General features: G+C 44.2%; 1 protein-coding gene across 4 annotated transcripts in view; it reads left to right on the top strand.

Moving 5' to 3' along the window:
* The window catches only part of CD6 (CD6 molecule), a 45,163-nt gene that overhangs the window by 8,152 nt on the left and 15,440 nt on the right, over nucleotides 1–21,571 (top strand). For all 4 annotated transcript variants that reach the window (XM_083513377.1, XM_083513376.1, XM_083513375.1 and 1 more), the window contains exon 2: nucleotides 17,986–18,054. In XM_083513377.1, coding sequence (XP_083369503.1) covers nucleotides 17,986–18,054 — 69 coding nt within the window. The remainder of the gene's footprint in view (nucleotides 1–17,985; nucleotides 18,055–21,571) is intronic.

The raw sequence follows: 21,571 nt of genomic DNA, 5'->3' as shown, positions 1-21,571 counted from the left end.
ATCTGCAACGGCGTCTCCTAGCCAAGCCAGACCTCACGCTACAGAAAGCCATTGAGGAGGCTGTGGCCTCAGAAGCTGCTGAACGCTCCGCCCAGGAGATCCGCAAGTCCAGCAGCCCGCGTCTTGCTAGGGAGCCAGTTCCGGTGCATCATGAAGAGGCCAGCAGTGATGAGGCATCCTCCAGTGAAGACGATGACGTGCACCAGACAAAGCGGGAGCGCAGGAAGTTCCAACAGAAGTCCAAGGGCCAACCGGAATGTGCTGGCTGCGGAGGCAACCATTCCCGTGCCAAGTGTCGATTCAGAGACGCCATCTGTAGGAAGTGTTCCAGAAGGGGCCACATCGCTAAGGTCTGCCGATCGGCTCCGTCTGACACCCCCCCTTCATCGACTCGCAAGTCCAAGTCTTCACTCCAGTCTGCCAAGGAAAGTTGTTTCGCTCTCACCAACTGCCGCTGCCCGTCTGGAACCACGATTGGCCAAACCGACTCGCCTACGCGACGCAAGCTGAACGTCACGGTGCTCATTGAAGGAGCTCCATGTGACATGGAGATCGACACCGGGTCTGCCCTGTCCATCGTGTCATGGAGCACCATCAAAAGACTGGTACCCAGAGTGTCCAAAAGGCAACTCGGCTCTCACCGCGTACACCTGAGAGACTACCAGGGAAACGACATTCCTGTGGTAGGCGTTGGCCGGTTCCGGATCGCCTTCAAGGATTTTTCGGGCCTGCTCCGGTTGGTGGTGGTCGAAGGTCAGCGGCCAAGCCTCCTAGGGCTAGACTGGTTTAATGCCCTCGGCCTGGAAGTCACCGGCATCAACTGCATCTCTAACGCAGAGACTGAGGGTCTGGTCAAAGACTTTGCCGAGGTTTTTGACGGCACCTTGGGGCAATATACAGGTACGCCCATCTCCTTTAGCCTTGATCCACAAGTCGCCCCCATCAAGCTAAAGCCACGCCGGGTTCCCTTTGCTCTCAAGGCTAAGGTGGACGAACAACTGGACAAACTGATCGCCCAAGGAGTTTTGGAGCCGGTTGACCACGCAAAGTGGGAAACCCCCATCGTCACGCCTGTCAAGCCAGATGGATCGGTGAGAATCTGCGCTGACTACAAGTGCACGATCAACAAGGCACTTCAGCAGCACGCTTATCCGGTTCCTGTTGTCCAACACCTGCTGCATTCCCTGGGTGAGGGTAAGGTCTTCGCTAAGCTGGACCTTGCCCAAGCCTATCAACAACTGCCAGTCGATGATGCCACTGCTGAAGCCCAGACGATCGTCACCCACCGGGGGGCATTCCGTTGCCGCCGGTTGCAGTTCGGGGTGAGTGTGGCTCCTGGCATCTTCCAAAGCCTTATGGAGCGTCTCCTGCAAGGGCTTCCGGGCGTGGTACCATATTTTGATGACGTCTTGGTGTCTGCAGACTCACACCAGCAGCTGTTTGAGCGCCTCCGTGCCGTGCTGACCAGGTTCCAGGAGGCCGGGCTCAAGGTAAAGAGGGAGAAGTGCCAGATTGCCGTTCCACAGGTAGAGTTCCTGGGCTATCTTATCGATGCCTCCGGCCTTCATCCAACCACATCCAAGATCCGCGCTATCCAGCAGGCCCCCACCCCAAAGAACAAAACGGAGTTGCAGGCATTCCTGGGGCTGCTGAACTTTTATAACATGTTCCTGCCCCACAAAGCCACAGTGGCTGAGCCTCTTCACCGACTCCTTAGCACTAAGACGCCTTGGGCCTGGGGTCATCGGGAGACGGCGGCCTTCAACGCGGTCAAGGCTCTCCTTTCTTCAGACAGTGTGCTGGTACAGTACAGTGAATCCAGGCCGCTGGTCCTTGCCTGCGACGCCTCACCTTTTGGCATAGGTGCTGTCCTTAGTCACCGTTTTCCAGATGGAAGAGAAGCACCGCTCGCTTACTTTTCCAGGACACTATCTCCGACGGAACGGAATTACAGCCAGCTCGACAAGGAGGCATTGGCACTTGTGGCTGGAGTGAAGAGGTTCCATGAATACCTCTATGGCAGGACTTTTGACCTCATCACTGACCACAAGCCACTCCTGGGCCTCCTCGCCGGTGATCGTCCAACTCCACCGGTCCTCTCACCACGCATGCTGCGATGGACTGTTTTCCTGGCTGCCTACCACTACCGGATCATCCATCGCCCGGGGAAATCGATGGGCCATGCCGACGCCCTCAGCCGTTGCCCTCTTCCAGCATTTGTGGAAGACCCGGCTCCAGCTTCATCACTCCTTCTGATTGAGGATCTTCCGGCAGCGCCTGTATCGGCTGCCACTGTGGCCTCCGCGTCTGCCCAGGATCGCACCATCAGCCGGGTGCTCAACTGGGTGTGGAGGGGGTGGCCACAAGGGCCTTTTGCAGCAGAGTTCCAGCCCTTCGCAACCAGACAACATGAACTCTCAGCTCATCGCGGCTGTCTGCTGTGGGGAGACCGCGTCGTGATTCCCCAGGGACTCCGTCAGCGCATCCTGGAGGCTCTGCACGTTGGCCACCCGGGAATTGTCAAAATGAAGGCGTTGGCTCGGTGTTACGTCTGGTGGCCTAATATGGACGATGCCATCACTGCCTGGGTGTCCGCCTGTCAAGCGTGCCAAGAGTCGAGGCCTGCACCACCGGCAGCTAAGGGACACACCTGGGAGACGCCAAAGACACCCTGGTCGAGGGTGCACATCGATCTGGCTGGCCCCTTTCACGGCCGGACCTTTATGGTAGTGGTGGACGCCTATTCCAAATGGCTGGAGGTCGCCCTGATGCCCTCCACCACCACCGAAGCTGTCATCCGGGTGCTGCGAGGCCTGTTTGCAACGCATGGGTGTCCTGATGTCCTTGTCTCTGACAACGGACCGCAGTTCACGTCAGGCACGTTTGAGCGGTATCTTTTGGGACTGGGCATCCGCCATGCCCTAACGGCACCTTTTCATCCATCCAGCAACGGGCAAGCGGAAAGAATGGTGCGCTCGACAAAAGAGGCACTGGCGCGCCTGGACTGGGGAGACTGGCATGAGCGGGTCGCCGAATACTTGTTCGTGCAACACATCACCCCTCATGCGGCCACAGGGAGGAGTCCTGCTGAACTGCTTATGGGCCGCCGCCTCAGGTCACCGCTCGACCGGCTACACCCAGACTTTGCCGTGGCTGAACCCCCAGGCTGTGCCAACGCACCACGGTCATTTGTCCCAGGAAACCAGGTCTTTGCCCGGAACTATGTGGGGGACATCCCTTGGGTGCCAGCCACAGTAGTGGGAGTCACTGGACCTCGCTCGTACCAGGTGGCACTCGAAGACGGACGCTTGTGGCGACGGCACATAGACCAGCTTAGGCGCAGGGTTGGGGACTTGGACACTACCGAGGTGCCCCCAACTGCGTTTGCGGCTCCAGAAGAGACACGTACAGATGGCGAGGCCCCACTTACACCTCCCTCGCAAACTGCCAGCGTGGAGCCAAACCAAGCCGTTTCAGAACAGACTCAGACCACTCCACTTGCGGAGGCTCCACCCACAGCAGCGGATCCAGGGGAGTTGGTTCCAACGCCACCTAGGGTCGCACCACAGCCTCAGCAAGAACTGTGTGGCCCTCCGGACTTGGCTACCAGTCCCCGGCGGTCTGGCAGAGTTTCCAAGCGCCCAACTTATTTAAAGGACTATGTTGTTGGACAGGTATCACTGTTGGTCTAAGTATGGGAAATGTAACCGATATGCTTTTGTGCCTAATTGAACCATTACGCGTGGTGCTGTATATAAGGAAACCATTACGATTGTAACTAACGCCTTATCTCGGTGGGGAGGGGTGTTATGTAGTGTAGTTTCACCCTGGGCCAACAGGGGGATACTGTATATAGTTTTCACTCAGGTCTGTAGATAGTTTTCACTCAGGTCCGCGGCAGTTATTTTAGGCGGGAACTCTGGGCTGTTGTGGTTACAATGTTGACAGCCGGCTCCTATAAATACAGGCCGGCTGAGCTGTTCGCAGTCAGTTCTATTTCAGCTTACCAGAATAAAAGAGCTACTTGAAGAAATCGCTGTGCCGGCTGCTATGTCAACCCACGACTTAACAGGATACTCCACTACAAGTGGAGGATCATACATGTTAATGTCAGACCCTCCAAGTATCCCTATGTTCCAGGGGCAGGCCCGGATTTACAGAAGCCGTACCGGTTTCTAATATGATCCTGGAATGTCCCGCTTTTCCTTAGGGCATCCCTAGTCTCATCAGAGAAATGTTGGAGGGTATGGAACCAAGGAGATAAGTAATTACAGTGGTACCTCAGGTTAAGTACTTAATTCATTCCAGAGGTCTGTACTTAACCTGAAACTGTTCTTAACCTGAAGCACCACTTTAGCTAATGGGGCCTCCTGCTGCTGCTGCTGCACCTCCGGAGCACGATTTCTGTTCTCATCCTGAAGCAAAGTTCGTAACCCGAGGTAATATTTCTGGGTTAGCGGAGACTGTAACCTGAAGCGTATGTAACCCGAGGTACCACTGTATACAGCCTTTAGAAGATACTGTATCTGAAAGCAGCCCTGTATAGGGAAGTTTTTTAAAAAAATGTTTAATGTTTTATTACATTTTTATATATGTTGGAAGCTGCCCAGAGTGGCTGGGGCAACCCAGCCAGATGGACAGGGGATTATTACTATTACTATTACTATTATTACTATTATTATTATTAGACTATAATGTCCTTATTTTCATCGGAGAATGTTGGAGGATATGTAATATGTCCAGAAATTCACCACAAGTAGAAAGCTAGCAAAGCAGGGCCAAGGCTAAGCTTGAAATGTTCTCCCCAAGGCATTTCTTTTTGACTTTCAATAGTTTTTTTTACATGGCAGAGCAATAGAAAAAAGGCATCCCTTCCCCGCCATCTGAACTGGCACAGTACATTTTATCCTGCTTGCCTGTGTAGTCCAGGAGCCGAGAGATTCAAATAGATCTGGAGCATTTTGAAACGGCAGACAATTGCCATCCCTGATGCTTTGTTTGTTTCAAGGTTCCTGTCTCGCGTTTACCGGTTTGTTTTTGTACAGCTAAGTAAGCAGCAGTCAAGCTCTGCCAGTTTAGATCAGCCAGGGGCCTGACCTCTGGCCATATGATTCATTCTTTGGTGGATTATGGAAATCGGGCTTTTCTAAGGACGTGCAGCCAATGCTTTTGGGATGGCAGTAAACCTTTGCTAGGAACAAGTTTCAGTCAGGGTGAACAAGATAATGGTATTTCCCTCCTCCTGGTGTGCCAGGAATCTTGCCCTCTGGCTGATCTGTAGCACATCAGTGAAAAGGGATTTGCAGATGAGTTGTAATAGGTTCCAAACGCTGTGAGTTTATCTTGATAGGAGCGGCGTGGCTGGCAGCTTCTGTGCGTGTAAGGCCATATGGGATCAGATCTTACTTTGTGGTTGCGATTTCGCTTTTGAAAATACGAGGCAGGTAAATCGGTACGATTTAACCTAAAAGAACATGATTATGTTCATATCATGGTGGAAGCAGTCTGGCTTTATTCAGTGGGATAAGTCTTCAGAAATGGGAATTGGGGTAATTAATTCAGACCATGTGATGCTAGATGATGATAAACATTGAAGCGCTTCAGGGCTGGGGAGAATCCATACTATGCCGAGGCCATTTACTTCCTGTTCTGAAAAGATGCTGCTTTTATGTTGAAAGAAAGCTGATAGGCTACAGCAGAGAGACAGTCAGGTTAGAATGAAAGACTGAGAGACTAAAATGGCATAAGCCCCGCAGGGTACAGCCTTCCAGGAGAGGGTGTGGGGAGAGAGACAAAAATGTTTAGCCTAAAATAACCCAGTTGTAACAATGAGTTCTCTTAGGCTGTAGGAAAGCAGGGATGGTGCCCTGTTGCTTGGACTTAAGTGGCTTATACAGAATAATACCCGAGTGTGCAGCGGATGGGCAGACACAGTGACCTGATTTCTGGAGCCAAGCCCTCCTTTTGGTGCAAACAATTGCAGCCTGGAAAAACTGAAGCAGCTGCCTGAAAGGTTGTCTGTCGGCCAGTGTGCATGGTCACAATATATCAGAGGCTGTTTTTATTGCCAGGCGCTTTGAGTTCTTCAGTTTAATAAGGTTAATTCTCATTTTTCAAGTACCTTTGTGTTTGGATTCCTGACCTTAGACTTTGGATCCATCAGACCTTTGGTGTCTGACCTTTCCCCTGATCTGGGCAACGAGAGAAGGCTTCAAGTGTCATCATTCTTAATCAGACCAAGAATTCCTTGAGTAGACATCCTGCTTGCCCTTGATTTGACTGTTTAAGAACTGACTACTTGTTTTATTTACAACAGCTAGAGGTCTAATCTGCTAACCCCAAAGGGGAACACCCTCCCAAGCTGATATTTTGCCGATGGGATTTGATCCATCTTAACATTTTGTTACCCTCCAGCAACATCCCACTCCTGTTTCACCCAAGGATGGTTCTTTGGAAAACAGAAGAAAGAGGCCTTCATGCTGGCCTAAGATGTTCAAGAACAAGACACACCAAAACAGAAAGTGTTATTTCTTCCTCCCTGCCTTGTCCGCCTGCAGGTTATTTTTGCAGCTGCGGAAGTTTAGATGACACCCATTACTAAAATAGATGGTTAATAATAAGAGAAACCGGTGGATAAGTGACCAAGGATGATGAAAACCTTTTCCTTTCAGTGTCAGCTGTTGCTCAGGTCAGAACAAAAAGCCCAAACGTTGTAGAAGATTGGATCTTTTAGACTCGATGGTCCAGTGTCTGACCCACTGGGGTTGATGTTGTGTTTTCATGGTTTCTTGAAGCACTTTCTCCATTTGCTAGGACTTTTTTCTTGAGTGATGGCTATCTTTTATTTAATTCATTTTATTCTTAAAATCAATGTATGTATTATTTAAAATATTCAGTTAATGGATGCTGATATTTCACTGAGAAAGAGCAACCACATTATTATGCTGTCCTAGATAATTATTATGAAAATGAAAATAAGTTCATCTCACCTGGAAGTAGCTAATTCTTTGCCGTCCATTATGATGTCTGACCAAATGTGTCAATTTTGAAGTTTCTGAGTGCCAAAACAGATTAAATCCATTTCTGATCTCCTGACTTATTTATTTATTTATTTATTCATTCATTTATTTAGTTACCTTAAATGTCCCGCCAAGGCTATTTTCCTGATCTAAACCACACACATAGCTGCTCTTAGACCTACAGGTACCGGTACTTATATTTCCCCCCTGCAGTTAATAGTCAATGGGGGGGGGGGGGATATGAAATAAGGGAAATGCCATGGATAGTGTTTAACCACACACCCCAGCATTACATCCCCAGTCACACACACACACAGTGGGACTTCATCTAGTTCAAGGGTCAGCAACCTTTTTCAGCCGTGGGCCGGTCCACTGTCCCTCAGACCATATGGTGGGCCAGACTGTATTTTTTTTTGGGGGGGGGAATGAACGAATTCCTATGCTCCATAAATAACCCAGAGATGCGTTTTAAATAAAAGGACACATTCTACTCATGTAAAAACACGCTGATTCCTGGACCATCTCCGGGCCAGATTGAGAAGGCGATTAGGTTGCCTATCCCTGATCTAGTTTGTTCTTAACTACCCATAAGGGGGCTAGGTTCTGCATCCAAATATTGTTCTGATTTTTGGATCACTATCTGGAGAGTTGAATGGCACCCAAGATTACAGAAGCTAGTTGTTCCTATATATGAAAGCTTGGAAGTTTGATTATGTCTTTCAAACTGGAACAAACATAAAACGAGTGACTATTCTTATAACGATAAGAGTAGATTTCCCTTGCAACATCCAACTCCAAATTGTGTTAGGAAACACATTTTTATAACATAAAATTATTTTAATATTCTGAATTAAATAACTCCCCAATATGTGTGCTTCCTAATAAAGCTTTTCTTTTATCTATTTCATGCAAAAAGTGTTGTGGTGGGGAAAATAGAAGAGAGGAGGGCTTTGATTCATTGGTTAGAGTTTCTGTTTTAAAACATAATTACAAGCAGAGGGAGGGAAATCACGAATTTCAGGCGGCAATCCTCTTCACACGTACCCGGGAGCATGGTCCATTGAAGTCAGTGGGTTCTTACTTCTGAGCAGAAATGTATTGGATTACACTGTAAAAAGGCTTTGATGCTCCCAGTAACATTCTATTCTTATGCTATTCATGCCAATTAAAGTTTGTACTATAAAGCATGGATGCAAATGAGGGGATTATGGAGCTTAAAATGATTCTGTTTGTCTTGAGTTCACACTGCTAGCCAAAGAATTGGTTTATCTGTAATGGAGGCTAATCTGTTCTTATTCAGCATTCATAGTGGAGCTTGCAATGGAATAGCTGTCCAGTCTTCTGCTCTCATTTTGAAAACATATTAATGAAAATATTCAGAGTTGTAATTACTTACTTACATACATACATACACACACACACACACTATACATATATATATATATATATATATATATATATATATATATATATATATATATATATATCCTAGTCAATCATTTTCTTTCCTTCACTGAGATTTTTCTCCCCCACCAGTATAAATTATTTTAGACAAATAATTCCAAAATTTTCTGTCAGATAAATATTGGTATAGTATTCATTGAGAACTTAATTTTGAGGCAACATTTATTTTAATTATAGTGATCCTCCCTAACCACCTGTGGTTTTTCTTTTGGTTTGTGAGCTTTTTTATTGTTTTATTTACTCAGCTCATATCGTTCACTGACAAGTCTGCATATATTTTTAGTCCTAAGTATTTTATGAGAATAAATTTCCAAGGAATGAATAAAAATTGCAATTTTGCTTACATGGATATGTATGCTGAACAGATATAGTTAATGCCCAATAATCTCTATTTCTGCTCATTGATTTTATGCCCTGGGTGATGAAGGCTGTAACTAGGGATAATCTGTAGGGTTTTGTGAAGAGATACAACAGGATCAGAGATGGAATAGCCGCATTATCAGCGTATAAAGAGATTACATTTTATTATATCCCCTGCTCCTGTCTAATTGTGATAGACATTGACTTTAATGGGAGCATGAAGGTTAATGGAACATCCTTGGCCATTTTGCTTACTGCTTTGTCACCGAAAACAATTTGAATAATTCTAGCTCAGTGAGCATCAGTGAAAATTGCAAATCAAATAAGCACATGCATTGCCAAGTAAGAGGGCATAGATGTGTGTAGAATTTGCATATGCTAATTTATGTGCATCAATGCAAATTTAGAAAGAATTATAGTAATTTAAATAGAAGGACAATACATTTCACCATAGTGGGGAAGGCTATGTTCAAGTGGCCTGTGAGTGCCGGCTCAGTCTGTTGCCCAGGTGCTGACTGGGGATGAGCAAGTACCACCACCACCCCACTCTCCTTTCTTAAAACAGACTTGGACTCAACAGCCCTTTAAATAGTGGTTACCTTGAAATAGACTGGTGTTCTCTGTAAAGTAGAACACTATCTGCTCTGTTTGTTAAGTAGCAGTAATGTGAACATGTGAACAGTGTGGTGTAGTGATTAAGAGTGGTGGACTCGTAATCTGGGGAACCGGATTCGCGTCTCCGCACCTCCACATGCAGCTGCTGGGTGACCTTGGGCCAGTCACACTTCTGTGAAGTCTCTCAGCCACACTCACCTCACAAGGTGTTTGTTGTGGGGGAGGAAGGGAAAGGAGAATGTTAGCCGCTTTGAGACTCCTGAAGGGGAGTGATAAAGCGGGATATCAAATCCAAACTCTTCTTCTTCTTCTTTGGAAAAAAGTGGGAGGGACGGTTCTCAATAAGAATTTACAGGATTGGGCTGCACACCAGATCCTAGTATAGTCCCTTGCTGATAATTTACCTTAGGCTGCAATCCTAAGCACACTTGGCTCAAGAGAAAGCCACATTAGACACAAACATTAAGACTCAATGTCCAAATAAATACGGACAGAATTACCATTTTATAATCTATTCAAATGCTTTATATGCATCTCAAATAAAATAGATGTTGATCTTTTTTAGCTATTCTTGATTTTACTCCAGTATTTAATTATCTTCTGCTGCCCAGGCCGTCAGTGTGGTGCTCTCCAGTAGTTATTGGTAAATAGGAATAGGTGCCCAGCAATCACCTGGGATAGCTCAGTCAGTAGAGCAAAAGACTCTTGAACTGAGGGTCATGAGTTTGAGCCCCATGTTGGGCAAAAGATTTCTGCATTGCAGGGGGTTGGGCTAGATGACCCTCATGGTCCCTTCCAACTCTATGATTCTAACACAAGAAATGGAAGTGCAAAAATCCTGAAGGCCGGAGGTCGCCCCCTCCCAAAATTGATTGTCAGAAGGAAATTCCTCCCTCAGAAAACTATTTTGGTCCACATTGATATGATTTATTATTTATTTGTTGCGTTTCCATTTCACCTTTGCTGCAAGGAGCTCAAGGAGGCATACATGGCTCTCCCTCTCTTCATTTTGTCCTCACAACAGCGCTGTGGTGGGAAGGCTGAGAGACAGTGACAGGCTCAAAGCCACCCAGCGAACTCCACGGCTGAGTGGGAATTTGAACCTTAGCCTCCTAGGCAGACATTCAAACCATTACCCCACAGTGGCGCAAGGAAGTGATCAGTCAAGAGGTACCAAGTTAATTCTGAAAGTATTTTTGAGTCAGTATTTCACTGAGAGCTTGGTCTATAATAATCTGGGACGAAAACTGCATAAGAGACTTGTTGGATTAGTAAATTTCACCTGTTTTCAATAAGGCTTTCCAAATTCCTCTGGAAAGCCTACAAACAGTACGTGAATTCAACTGGGAGCTGATCTTTAATCTAACGATCATACAACATTTGTACAAAGCTGACAATTTTTCATTAATTCCACGGATTGCATTTTGTGTGCGTGCTAAAGGTAAAGGGACCCCTGACCATTAGGTCCAGTCGTGAACGACTCTGGGGTTGCGGCGCTCATCTCGCTTTATTGGCCGAGGGAGCCGGCGTTTGTCCGCAGACAGCTTCCGGGTCATGACTAAGCCGCTTCTGGCGAACCAGAGCAGCGCACTACATTTCATTAATGTTTCCTTACTACATAAATTAGAGAGTAACACATTTGTGCAATTGGTTCAACGTCTGAGGTGCTGCACCATGTGCTCCCATCAAGTTCAGTGGGTCCCCACTAGGAGCAGGGACTTTTGAGTAGTGGTGCCAGCCTTCTGACACTCCTTCCCCACGACACTCCCTGGCTCAGGCAAGAAAGTCTTCAGACTCCAGGTTAAAACTTAATGCTTGAAGGAGGCTTTGTGGTCAGTGAATCCTGCCTTTGCCTCTGTACACACCAAACATTTAAAGCATGTACCGTAACTTCCTCCGAAGAGTCCTGGGAACTATAATTTGATAAGGGTGCTGGGAATTGTAGCACTGTGAGTGGTACAATGTAGCAATGTGCTTTAGCTGTATGGCGTGTACACTTACCGATTTGTTCCTGCTTTCTTGTGTTTTTTGCTGCTTTGATTACAGTATACTGATTTGCATCTTTCTGTTTCTGCAGATGTGCAGTTTTGGTTTTGTTGTGTGATTTTGATTGTTTCCTTGTTTGTAGTCAATTAGTTGCAAGCTGCTATGAATCATTTTAGAAGAATGGGATTAGTATTATTTTTAAAAGAAGAAGTAAAATAAGGAGAGAATAATAAAAGGTTTCCTTCCTTCCTATCCTGTTGTTTCCTTCAGTGTTTGACAGCACATATCTAGCAAAGGTGCATATATAGCACATCTCTCATTATCTGAAGCTCAATTATCCAATCTACTTGCTTTGAATCAATTGGCAGGGGAATAGCGATAGTTGGTGATGTGACAAAAGGGGTACAGCATCTCTTCAGTGGTATATGTCTGCAGCAGATCAGTCCCGCTGATTTTTTCACCATTTGTGCATTTCCGACTCATTTTTAATGATGATTTTGTAAAACGTTCTTGATACTGAACATGCCCAATTAAGTGATTTCCCAGGAAACCCACATCCCCTGCTAACACGCCTGCTGAGCAGAGAGCCAGAACAAACAGTAGGGTGGGCTTTATTTCTCCATTGACTTTGTATCTGACTTTCTATCATTTTAAAAAAATTATTATTGGATTTTATTTTGCAGTGATAAAAATCAGGGCTTTTTCTCAGCCAGAACTTGCCGGAACTCAGTCATGGCACATCTTAGGTGGGTGACATTGCCATTCTAAGAGAACGGGGAGGTGTTCATGGTGAGTTCTGGCACCTCGTTCTCTAGAAAAACAGCACTGAAAAAATAATAAAGAAACAATAAAAAAATCAATATCACGAGAAAAACAAGTCCAATTCACTGCTTCTTACAGCAGATATATTTAAAAACGGGGATTTTTGCTGACCATGACAGCTATTTTGTTCTGGCGTCCATGGCGCTTTCCTGAATATTTGGGTATCGGCACCTCATTTTCTACCCCAGAAAGCATTGTACAGTGGTACCTCGGGTTACATACGCTTCAGGTTACAGACTCTGCTAACCCAGAAATAGTACCTCAGGTTAAGAACTTTGCTTCAGGATGAGAACAGAAATCGTGCTCCGGTGGCACAGCGGCAGCAGGAGGCCCATTAGCTAAAGTGGTGCTTCAGGTTAAGAACAGTTTCAGGTTAAGAACAGACCTCCGGAACGAATTAAGTACTCAACCCGAGGTACCACTGTATAAAAATATTGATCTACCTAGCTCCATCGGTTAGGGCATGGTGCTGATAATGCCAAGGTTGCAAGTTCAATCCCCGTATGGGGCAGCTGCATATTCCTACATTGTAGGGGTTGGACCACATGATCTTTGGGGTGCTTTCCAAGGCTACAATTCTAAGAGCTGTATCCCCGATTTCATGGACTAATAATAACAGCATATCAGAAAAGACAGTCGAGGTTGCATTTCACAATAAACTATACTCAAATGCTGATGAATTTTCATAAAGACTTTTTAATTAAAAAAATCACAAACTCCTGTAGAAATGTGGAGAAGTGAGCCTTAGATTAGAAAAATGTGAAACTGAAATTGACATATTTGCCCATTTCCCTCCTCAGATGCAAGTCTTGGTCATCAAAGCCCCCTGCAATTTTAAATAGACATTGCCTCCTTGCAACTTGTGCCTCTGATTGCTTCCTGTTGGGCATAGCATGGCGTCAGTGATGAACTGCCCAGACTCTACTAGAGGAGCGACCATGTCATTCATATCAGTGGTCCTTATGTGATCAGAGACATTTGAGCTGAAAGTGCTTAGGATGCATATGGAGCAGAAGCACTTGTCCTGCAATCTGGGATACGGGATGCAGGATGCAGGTCCTTCCTACAGTGGTATTTTGGACCACCAGGATGGAGCTGATACTTGTGTGTAGAAGCATCCATTATGTGGATTGGCCTCCTTGAATCTAGGTGATTGGCATTGCTGCTGTACGGTTTGAGTTTAGCCTAGGACCCTCGTACCTACTGGACTGCCTCTCCTGGTATGTCCCACGGAAGACCCTACGGTCTTCAAATAAAAACATCTTGGAGATCCAGGCCACAGGGAGGTTAGGCTGGCCTCAACCAGAGCCAGGGCTTTTTCGGCTGTGGCCCCGATCTGGTGGAACGCTCTGTCACAAGAGACTAGAGCCCTGCGGGACTTGACATCTTTCCGCAGGGCCTGCAAAACAGAGCTGTTCCACCAGGCCTTTGGCCAAGGCACAGTCTGACCCCCTCCTTCGGTAATCCTCACAGATCTCTAGCCCAATGGTTGTCATTAATTTGATTTTGAATTGATTTTAGAATGAATTGATTTTAGAATGCATTTCAATTAATTGATTGTGATTTTATGTAAACTGTCACTTTTATTGTTGTTAGCCGCTCTGAGCCTGGCTTCGGCTGGGGAGGGTGGGATATAAATAAATATTATTATTATTATTATTATTATTATTATTATTATTATTATTATTTTAGTGGAGTTTGCATGGACAGAAAGACGTGTGGGATGATTCACACAAAGATCTGTGTAATCAGCAGTGGTTGGTGGATTGAGCTCCCTGTTTGCAACAGGAGCTACTGATTCAAACAGGTTACGGTACATTATAAATTCATAAAACTGACCTGTGTTCTGAAAAAGTATTGTTCTTATTTCTTATTCTGTCTATGCAGCAGTGAACCCAAATCCACCATCAGCCGATCCATACATATATTAATATTCTATAAGAATGTCACTCAGTTCACGTCAGTCATTTTAAACACTCTTCAGGTCAGGGGGTGGGGGGGGCTATGAGTTCAACAGTTAACCACATAGAAAATTAATTCCCATTGCGACCTAGAGTGGTTTGATTACTATGCAAGAGTGGTGGAACCTGAATAGCTGGATTTGTTATTCACACAAATAGGGGGTAAAACTTGCTATAAGCTTAGAATCAAATGACCTGTCCTTGTGAAATTTGGTCTACGGCTGGCTCTTAGCATGCTTCATTAGTATAAGTTTAAAGTAAAAGACATTGACACAAGGAGAATCTTGCTGTTTAGCCTGCATTTCACCTTGCAGTTTCATCTGTGAGTTTGTATTTGAAAATTGGGGTGTTTTCAGATGGGAGCTCCTTGCGAAATTGGTAGTACTCACGCCCACAAGTTTTTTCAGCATCCATACAATGTCATTATCAAAGTGCTAACCAAACTTCTTTTTATTTTAAAAAAATGATCTGGATTTCGCCTCCCTGCAGAAAATCTGATAAGTAAAAAATTACCTGTTATATATCTGCAGGTACTGCTTGTGTATTAGAGTTGATTTGTACATTTTGGGAGTGGGTTTGCCAAGTATATGATGCCGTTTGTGTGGGTAGTGTATACTGTCACACACCAACTTCTGTTTGCTTCTCCCTTGAGCACAACCTAGCCATTCTAATTCTGGTGGACCCAAATGCCAAAGAAAATAAGTCAATTCTCATTGATCTGCTGCACCTTTTGGGTTCTCTGCACTTTGACTGGGAAGAGAAGGGCATTTGCCCCAGAACATCTTGAAAACAGGAGTGTTAAACTCCTGACTTAGCTTAACTTAATACATAACCCAACCCCCAAATCACTCTTGTCGCTGGTTTATACAGAAGAGCGATGCTGTCTATTACTGCTTCCAGATGAGGTGTTCATTGTGGATTTGCTATACAGTGGTACCTCGGGTTACAGACACTTCAGGTTACAGACTCCGCTAACCCAGAGATAGTACCTCGGGTTAAGAACTTTGCTTCAGGATGAGAACAGAAATTGTGTGGCGGCAGTGCAGCGGCAACGGGAGGAGGCCCCATTAGCTAAAGTGGTTCCTCAGGTTAAGAACAGTTTCAGGTTAAGAACGGACCTCCAGAACAAATTAAGTTCTTAACCAGAGGTACCACTGTACCTTGTTCACTCATATTTTACAGCAGTGGTGGGGTGGTCCACATGATGTAGGTTCCTTCCAGGTGGGTAGTTCCTAACACTATCCATTCATTACTCTTCCATTGTAAGCTCTGTGCAGAATTGCAACAGACTTCCCTATCTGCTAGGAGTGTCACAGTTTTGCATGTGAACATCATCTAATGTTCCATCCACATTAGTGGATGTGACATAGTTCTGTGGCTGGGGAAGAAAAGGGTACAATTCAGCTGAGCATACGTGTGTGTGTGTGTGTGTGTGTGTGTGTGTGTGTGTGTGTGTGTACACACACACACACACATTTAATTTTTAAATAAATGGCTAAATCTGACATCCAGACCCCTCTCTGCACACATGTGTGTGCGTGTGCACGTGCACACATGCACACACGCACGCACACACACACACACACACACAGCCAGCCAATAAATCTCACCCTGCATTCCAAGGGCATCTGTTTGGACAACAGAAAGCTGACTATAGTTGCTCCGAGACAAGGTATTTGTTTTGGAATTGTCATGCGTCATTAATTCACAGTTTTTACAGGGTGTCCAGACAACATAGTAATCTTTTTATGATCAGTCCTTGTTTCCTCAGCAATTGTGGGAAGGAAGCTTGCGAACACGTGGAAGGACATCGCATGAAGTTCAACATGCACAAAACACAAAACTTTGCAAGTGTAAAAACACTGTTGCAATTCTGCATGTAGACAAAGAGCAATGAACACATAGTGTTGAGAAATGCCTGTCGAGAAGCAGCCTATGATACCATCCATCTACATTTCATGAAGAATATAGAAATCATTCATCAAATCAGAGGTTTAAACAGATGTGGTGCCATTTTTGTAGCATTCTCGTTGACAATGGCCGAAATGTCACAAAAAAGAAAAGGCATCTTGGGTAACTGAGTTGTAAATATTAATAGATGTTCTATAACATTTTAAATATTCCCCAAATTGTGAAACTCAATTTTGTGGTGGTAGTGCATGAAATTGAAGACTGGCTCTAAAAGCTGCATTTGGTACAGATATGATAATTTCACCGATGGTCTTGATATGCTGTTTGCACTTGAGTTTTGCAATGCCGATTTGCTTAATGTTGTTATTTCACGTTTCATGTAATTCAGGGCTGGTGTAAACTGTAAATATTGTTTTACAAAATATTTTCTGATTTTCAGCAACAGACAAAATAAAAGAACAGTATGCTGGCTTCAAATCCGCTGGAATAAATATCAAGGATTTGAATAGTGAAGAATAAGTTTGTATTTATAAGGCAGTTTCATTTAAATTGAAAATTTCATTTATCAATGCAAATATGATCACTTAACATACTTTAAAAAATAAATTTCCAGAAAAAAATGAAAAGAAAAATGTATCAAAAATCAGATTCCACTGAGACTGTATTTTAACTCTGTGTTAATAATATACGTATCTAAGAGTCATCCCTCCTGCTGCAATCTCTACTTTTAAGATTGATTTTTGGAACCAACAGTTTATGTGCAGTTTCCACAAGGAACTGCATTTTGGTAGCATTGTATTTTATCCCTATGGGTTTTATATGCTTGTTGAATGCAAGAAGATACTGAACTTTTGATATTCATGAAAAGAGATACAGTGGTACCTTGGTTTAAGAACAGTCCTGTTTACGAACTATTCGGTTTACGAACTCCACAAAACCAGAAGTAGTGTCCCGGTTTGCGAACTTTACCTCGGTCTAAGAATGGAAGCCGAACGGTAGAAGGGAGGACTTATTAGGGAAAGCACACCTCAGTTTAAGAACGGTTTTGGTTTAAGAACGGACTTCCAGAACGGATTAAGTTTGTAAACCGAGGTACCACTGTATTACGTACTGAACAGCTAAACCCTTTTATATCGTTGGTAGTTTTTCCAGGGCTGTTTCATAAGGCCATTTTTACAACTACTGTACATTTAATCAGTATCAGCTGAGGGAATAGAAATGGGACAGAAAGTTGGTTCAAACTGAAACGCAGCCATCCTTTGAAATTCACACTTCTGAAAAATTTGCGATGCGGTTCTTCAACTGAAAAAGGTGTACGAAAATGCCTTTATAAGGCGAAATGCATATATCAGTGTAAATAATATAGAAAAATGCATTATGTTAGGGGGTAAGTGCTTGCAACAACATGTATATTAGGCAAAATTACACACAGAAGTGTCTGTGTTAGCAGAAATGAACACAAAAGTGCTGACAATTTTTCATGAGGCCTGGAGAGGGGTGGGGATAATTCACATACTGATGTGGATGAACTGAACTTAAGAATTGAAAATTGAGGAACTGAGTGACATTGAAATGGATAGCTTGCCCTAAAACTAGCTCTCCAGCTAGAAAAGAGCCTCCAAAAATATTCCAGCTGCACAGTTTGATCTCTCAAGAAGTATTTCCCAATCATACAAATTCTAACTAGCACTTAATTATATTCAGCAGAGACACTTCATATCACCTAGGGCGTTGCTCCCTGGTTCTTCCCTCCACCCCACCCTGATGATGTGCACTTTTTGCGCTGGAGTCTTGGAATCAGACACCTGTGATTATTCACTTCCAAATCTTGTCTGTTTTTGTTTCAGTCCAGGCAAAGCCAACCACGTCTCCTGCCATTGGAAACAGCACTGAAGGCAGCCCAACTGCAGAGCCAGGTAAGAATACGAAAGGGTAGGCTAAGCCCTTTTCTATCTGTGGTGTGTTTCCGCGTGGCTGGTTCGTAAGGCCATTTTTACTACTAATACTGTATATTTATTCAGTACCAGCTGAGCGTCAGGTGCTGGGCAGATCCAATTGGGTGTGGGTGATGACATGGTGAACACATCAGGATCAACTGTCAATCACCTCCTCCTTCAACTCACTTTGATAGTGTTTTTTAAAGATATTTTTTAATTGAATTTTCATTTTTCTATATAACAATTAAACATTTTACAAACTTTGAAATATCCAATGACTTCCCTTCTTCTCCTTCCATGGTTCATATTGCATATCATAGTTTCCCACATATTTTACTGTAACTGTTCAAATCAATTTTCCACTTTTACATCAATCAAATATTATTTACTCTGTTGAATTTATTTTAATGATTTCAGCGTTTTCAGTTATGTACAATCATTTTCCATATATTCAATAAATATTTTCCACTTTCCATTTTGGGGCCAACAAAACACAGGCCACTGTTGTTGCATACATAAACAAACTTTTCTGGCACTTAGGAATTTCTGTATAGGTTATTCCCAATGAAAAGGACTCTGGTTTTTTGGGGGAAGGTAAATTTAAACATTTTTTCAGCTCATTATATATCATTTCCCAACATTCTTTCACCTATCTGCATGTCCACCACAAAAGAAAAAATGTTCCTCCCATTTCTTTACATTTCCAGTATGTTTCTAATTCTGCTCTATACACCTTTGCCAACCTACTTGGTTTTAAATACCATTTATGAATCATTTTCAAATAATTCTCTTTCAGCAAATAACGCGCAGTAAATTTCAGATCACTTTTCCAAAGTTTTTCCCAGAGGTTTAGGTCTATATTGTGTCCTATATCTATTGCCCAGTGTGTCATGGATGCTTTAACTAGCTCGTATTTTGTTTCCCATTCTAATAAGAAGATATACATTTTAGACAGATGTTTATCCTTATTTTGTAACAGTTCTTTTTCAAATTGTGAGCTTTGGTCCAACCCCTCCCCCTTTTTTTGTCTACTTTAAACCTATCACATATCTGGTGGTATTGTAACCAATCTATAACATGGCTTCTTAAGTTCTCCATAGGTTTTAGTCTGGGTTTGCCCCCTGCAAAGTCCAGCAATTCCCTGTAGGTCGCCCATTGTCTATCCATATTAACTCTCTTAATTGTGATTGCTTCGATGGGGGATAACCAGAAAGGTAACTCACCTTTTGACAGTTTGCATTGAGAGACCCCTCTTAAGAGAGCTATGCCTCTCCACTTTCCAGCCTCTCTATTCCCTAGGCTATACATTAGCCAGGTCTATTCCTTGCTGGTTACAAAATACTGCCCTAATCCAAAGCAAGTGCTTTTGAATCTTTCTTTTACTCCAAGTCTTATCTAGCATTTGATGCGGCTGAATCAGATATTGATGGGCAGAGCAATGGGTAGTCTAATTGCCAAGTTGGCAAGAACAGGTACATCGAGGAAGAAGAATAAGCAATGGATTGCTTAGAGAAGGGCCAGGTAATTAGGAAGTAAGCAATTTGATTTATCGTTTGATGGGCATAGTATTAGGAATAGGGTTTCTGTACATACATCCTTGCATCTGCCCGTGGTATTAGGTTCACAAAAAGCACAGCCTTATTAACCAGACACACTACATCTCATAGCGGCATGTTAGCTCTGCTTGCAAATGTCAGATGCCTTAACTTACATATGAAGAGCAAGCAAGATATCCTGAAGGGCTAATCTATCAAGAACTGCAGGAATGATATTCAGAGTGGATTGGCTTCTTCACAAAGATAAGGACACGAGGATATACAGATTCTGATAAGCACATCTTTCACCCCACTTCTTCGATCTGGGAGATGATGGAACACATACGGTTCAGAGTAGACACCATCCTAAGACATAATTGTGCATCTTTTGTTTTGGAGTCTGGATGGTCTTGTATTCAGTTCCCATTAGCCTGCTTGCATATAGGGCAGAGACAGGGTGGGGCGGTCAACTTACAATAGTCTCCAAGTTGTGCAAAAATGGCCCAGGCCAGCCAGCCCCCACCTGCTGGGATTCCTCCCAGGGAGCAGAGCTTACCTCATCACTGGTTTTTGAGGTTACCTGAGCTCCGTGTGCACTCACCTCAGTGACATTTTCATCAAAGGGGCAGGAAGTTGTGTGGGTGGCAAATTGTGTTGCACCCATCCCACGGATAGAGCAGAGTTGAGGTTGATGTGCTTTTTTTTCTATAGCACCCACTTCCTGGACTAGGGGAGTCACTTATTCATCACTAAAAAAAGAGAGGATGCAAATCTGCCTAAAATTTGCATATGTTAATTCATCTGTAGGGGTGCAAGTTTAGACACAACTGGTATAATCTAAAGAGAAATAAAGTACATCTCACCATTGTGGGGAAGATTGTGACCAGGTGAGATGCGTTTCTGGTGTCCAGGGGCTTTAACTGCCGAGGGGCCACCTCAAGCCTCCCGCACCCCCACTTTCCCTTCTTATGGTTCTTTTAAATAAGACAGCACTTCATGTAGAGGACTCAGCCAAACAAAGGACTGTCTTTCTCCTACCTGGTACCCTTCAGATGTTGTATGACTGCAACTCCCTTCACCCTTGACCATGGACCATTCCTGTAGTCCAAAATATCTGAAGGCCACCATTTTGGGGACTCTCTTCTGACAGGCTTTCAAATGGAGGACTGTAAAAAAAGGCATATGGACCCCCTATCCTGAACTGATTGGCTGAATCTCAGGCAATTTCTGTAGCAACATAAGCCAGGATTGGCTCTTTTGGCAGGATCAACATTGTCACTGTCTTCAATGAGCCTGTACCATATTGAGGCCCCACGTACAGTTGTGAGCTTTGGGGTTGTGTGTGTGTGTGTGTGTGTGTGTGTGTGTGTGTGTGTGTTTTAATCCTGGAAATACTGGAAATCTCTGAATACAGTACAGAGTCCAGGTCAATAGTATTTTTTATGAGTGTTCAACCCACACATACTTTTCTCCCATGCTGGTTTCATGAATCATGACTGAGGGAGGAAAGATGTATCTGTGTACAGAGCTCTGAAGGAAACAAATAGGCTCCCCTCCAGACAGCCTCAGGCCGAGATGCCTTAGGAACATAGGAGCAGAGCAGGCAGTCTTATACACAGTAATGCCACTGGTCCATCTAGTTCAGTGCTGTCTACACTGACCGGCAGCAGCTCTCCAGAGTTTCAGGCAGGGGGATAATTTCCAGTCCTACCTGGAGATGCAAGAGATTGAACCAAGGGAAGTTCTGAGTGCAAAGCAGATGCTTTTCCTCTGAGCTACGGCGTTCTTTTTCGCCATGCTATACTGAGAATGCCTCTCAGATAGAAAAAAAAGTGGGTGGACCAGTCTGTATTTCCCCAACTCTTGGGTTCCGGTTATCTCATTAGCTACAGAATCAGAAACATCACAGGGTCGGTAACATTCCCACATGCATTTCTATCACTTGATTTCTCATAACTTGG

This window comes from Podarcis liolepis (assembly GCF_965112155.1).
Source record: "Podarcis liolepis genome assembly, chromosome: 1".
Taxonomy (NCBI): Eukaryota; Metazoa; Chordata; class Lepidosauria; order Squamata; family Lacertidae; genus Podarcis; species Podarcis liolepis.
The sequence above is the reverse complement of the archived record's forward strand: the minus strand, read 5'-3'. Positions and strand labels throughout refer to the sequence as shown.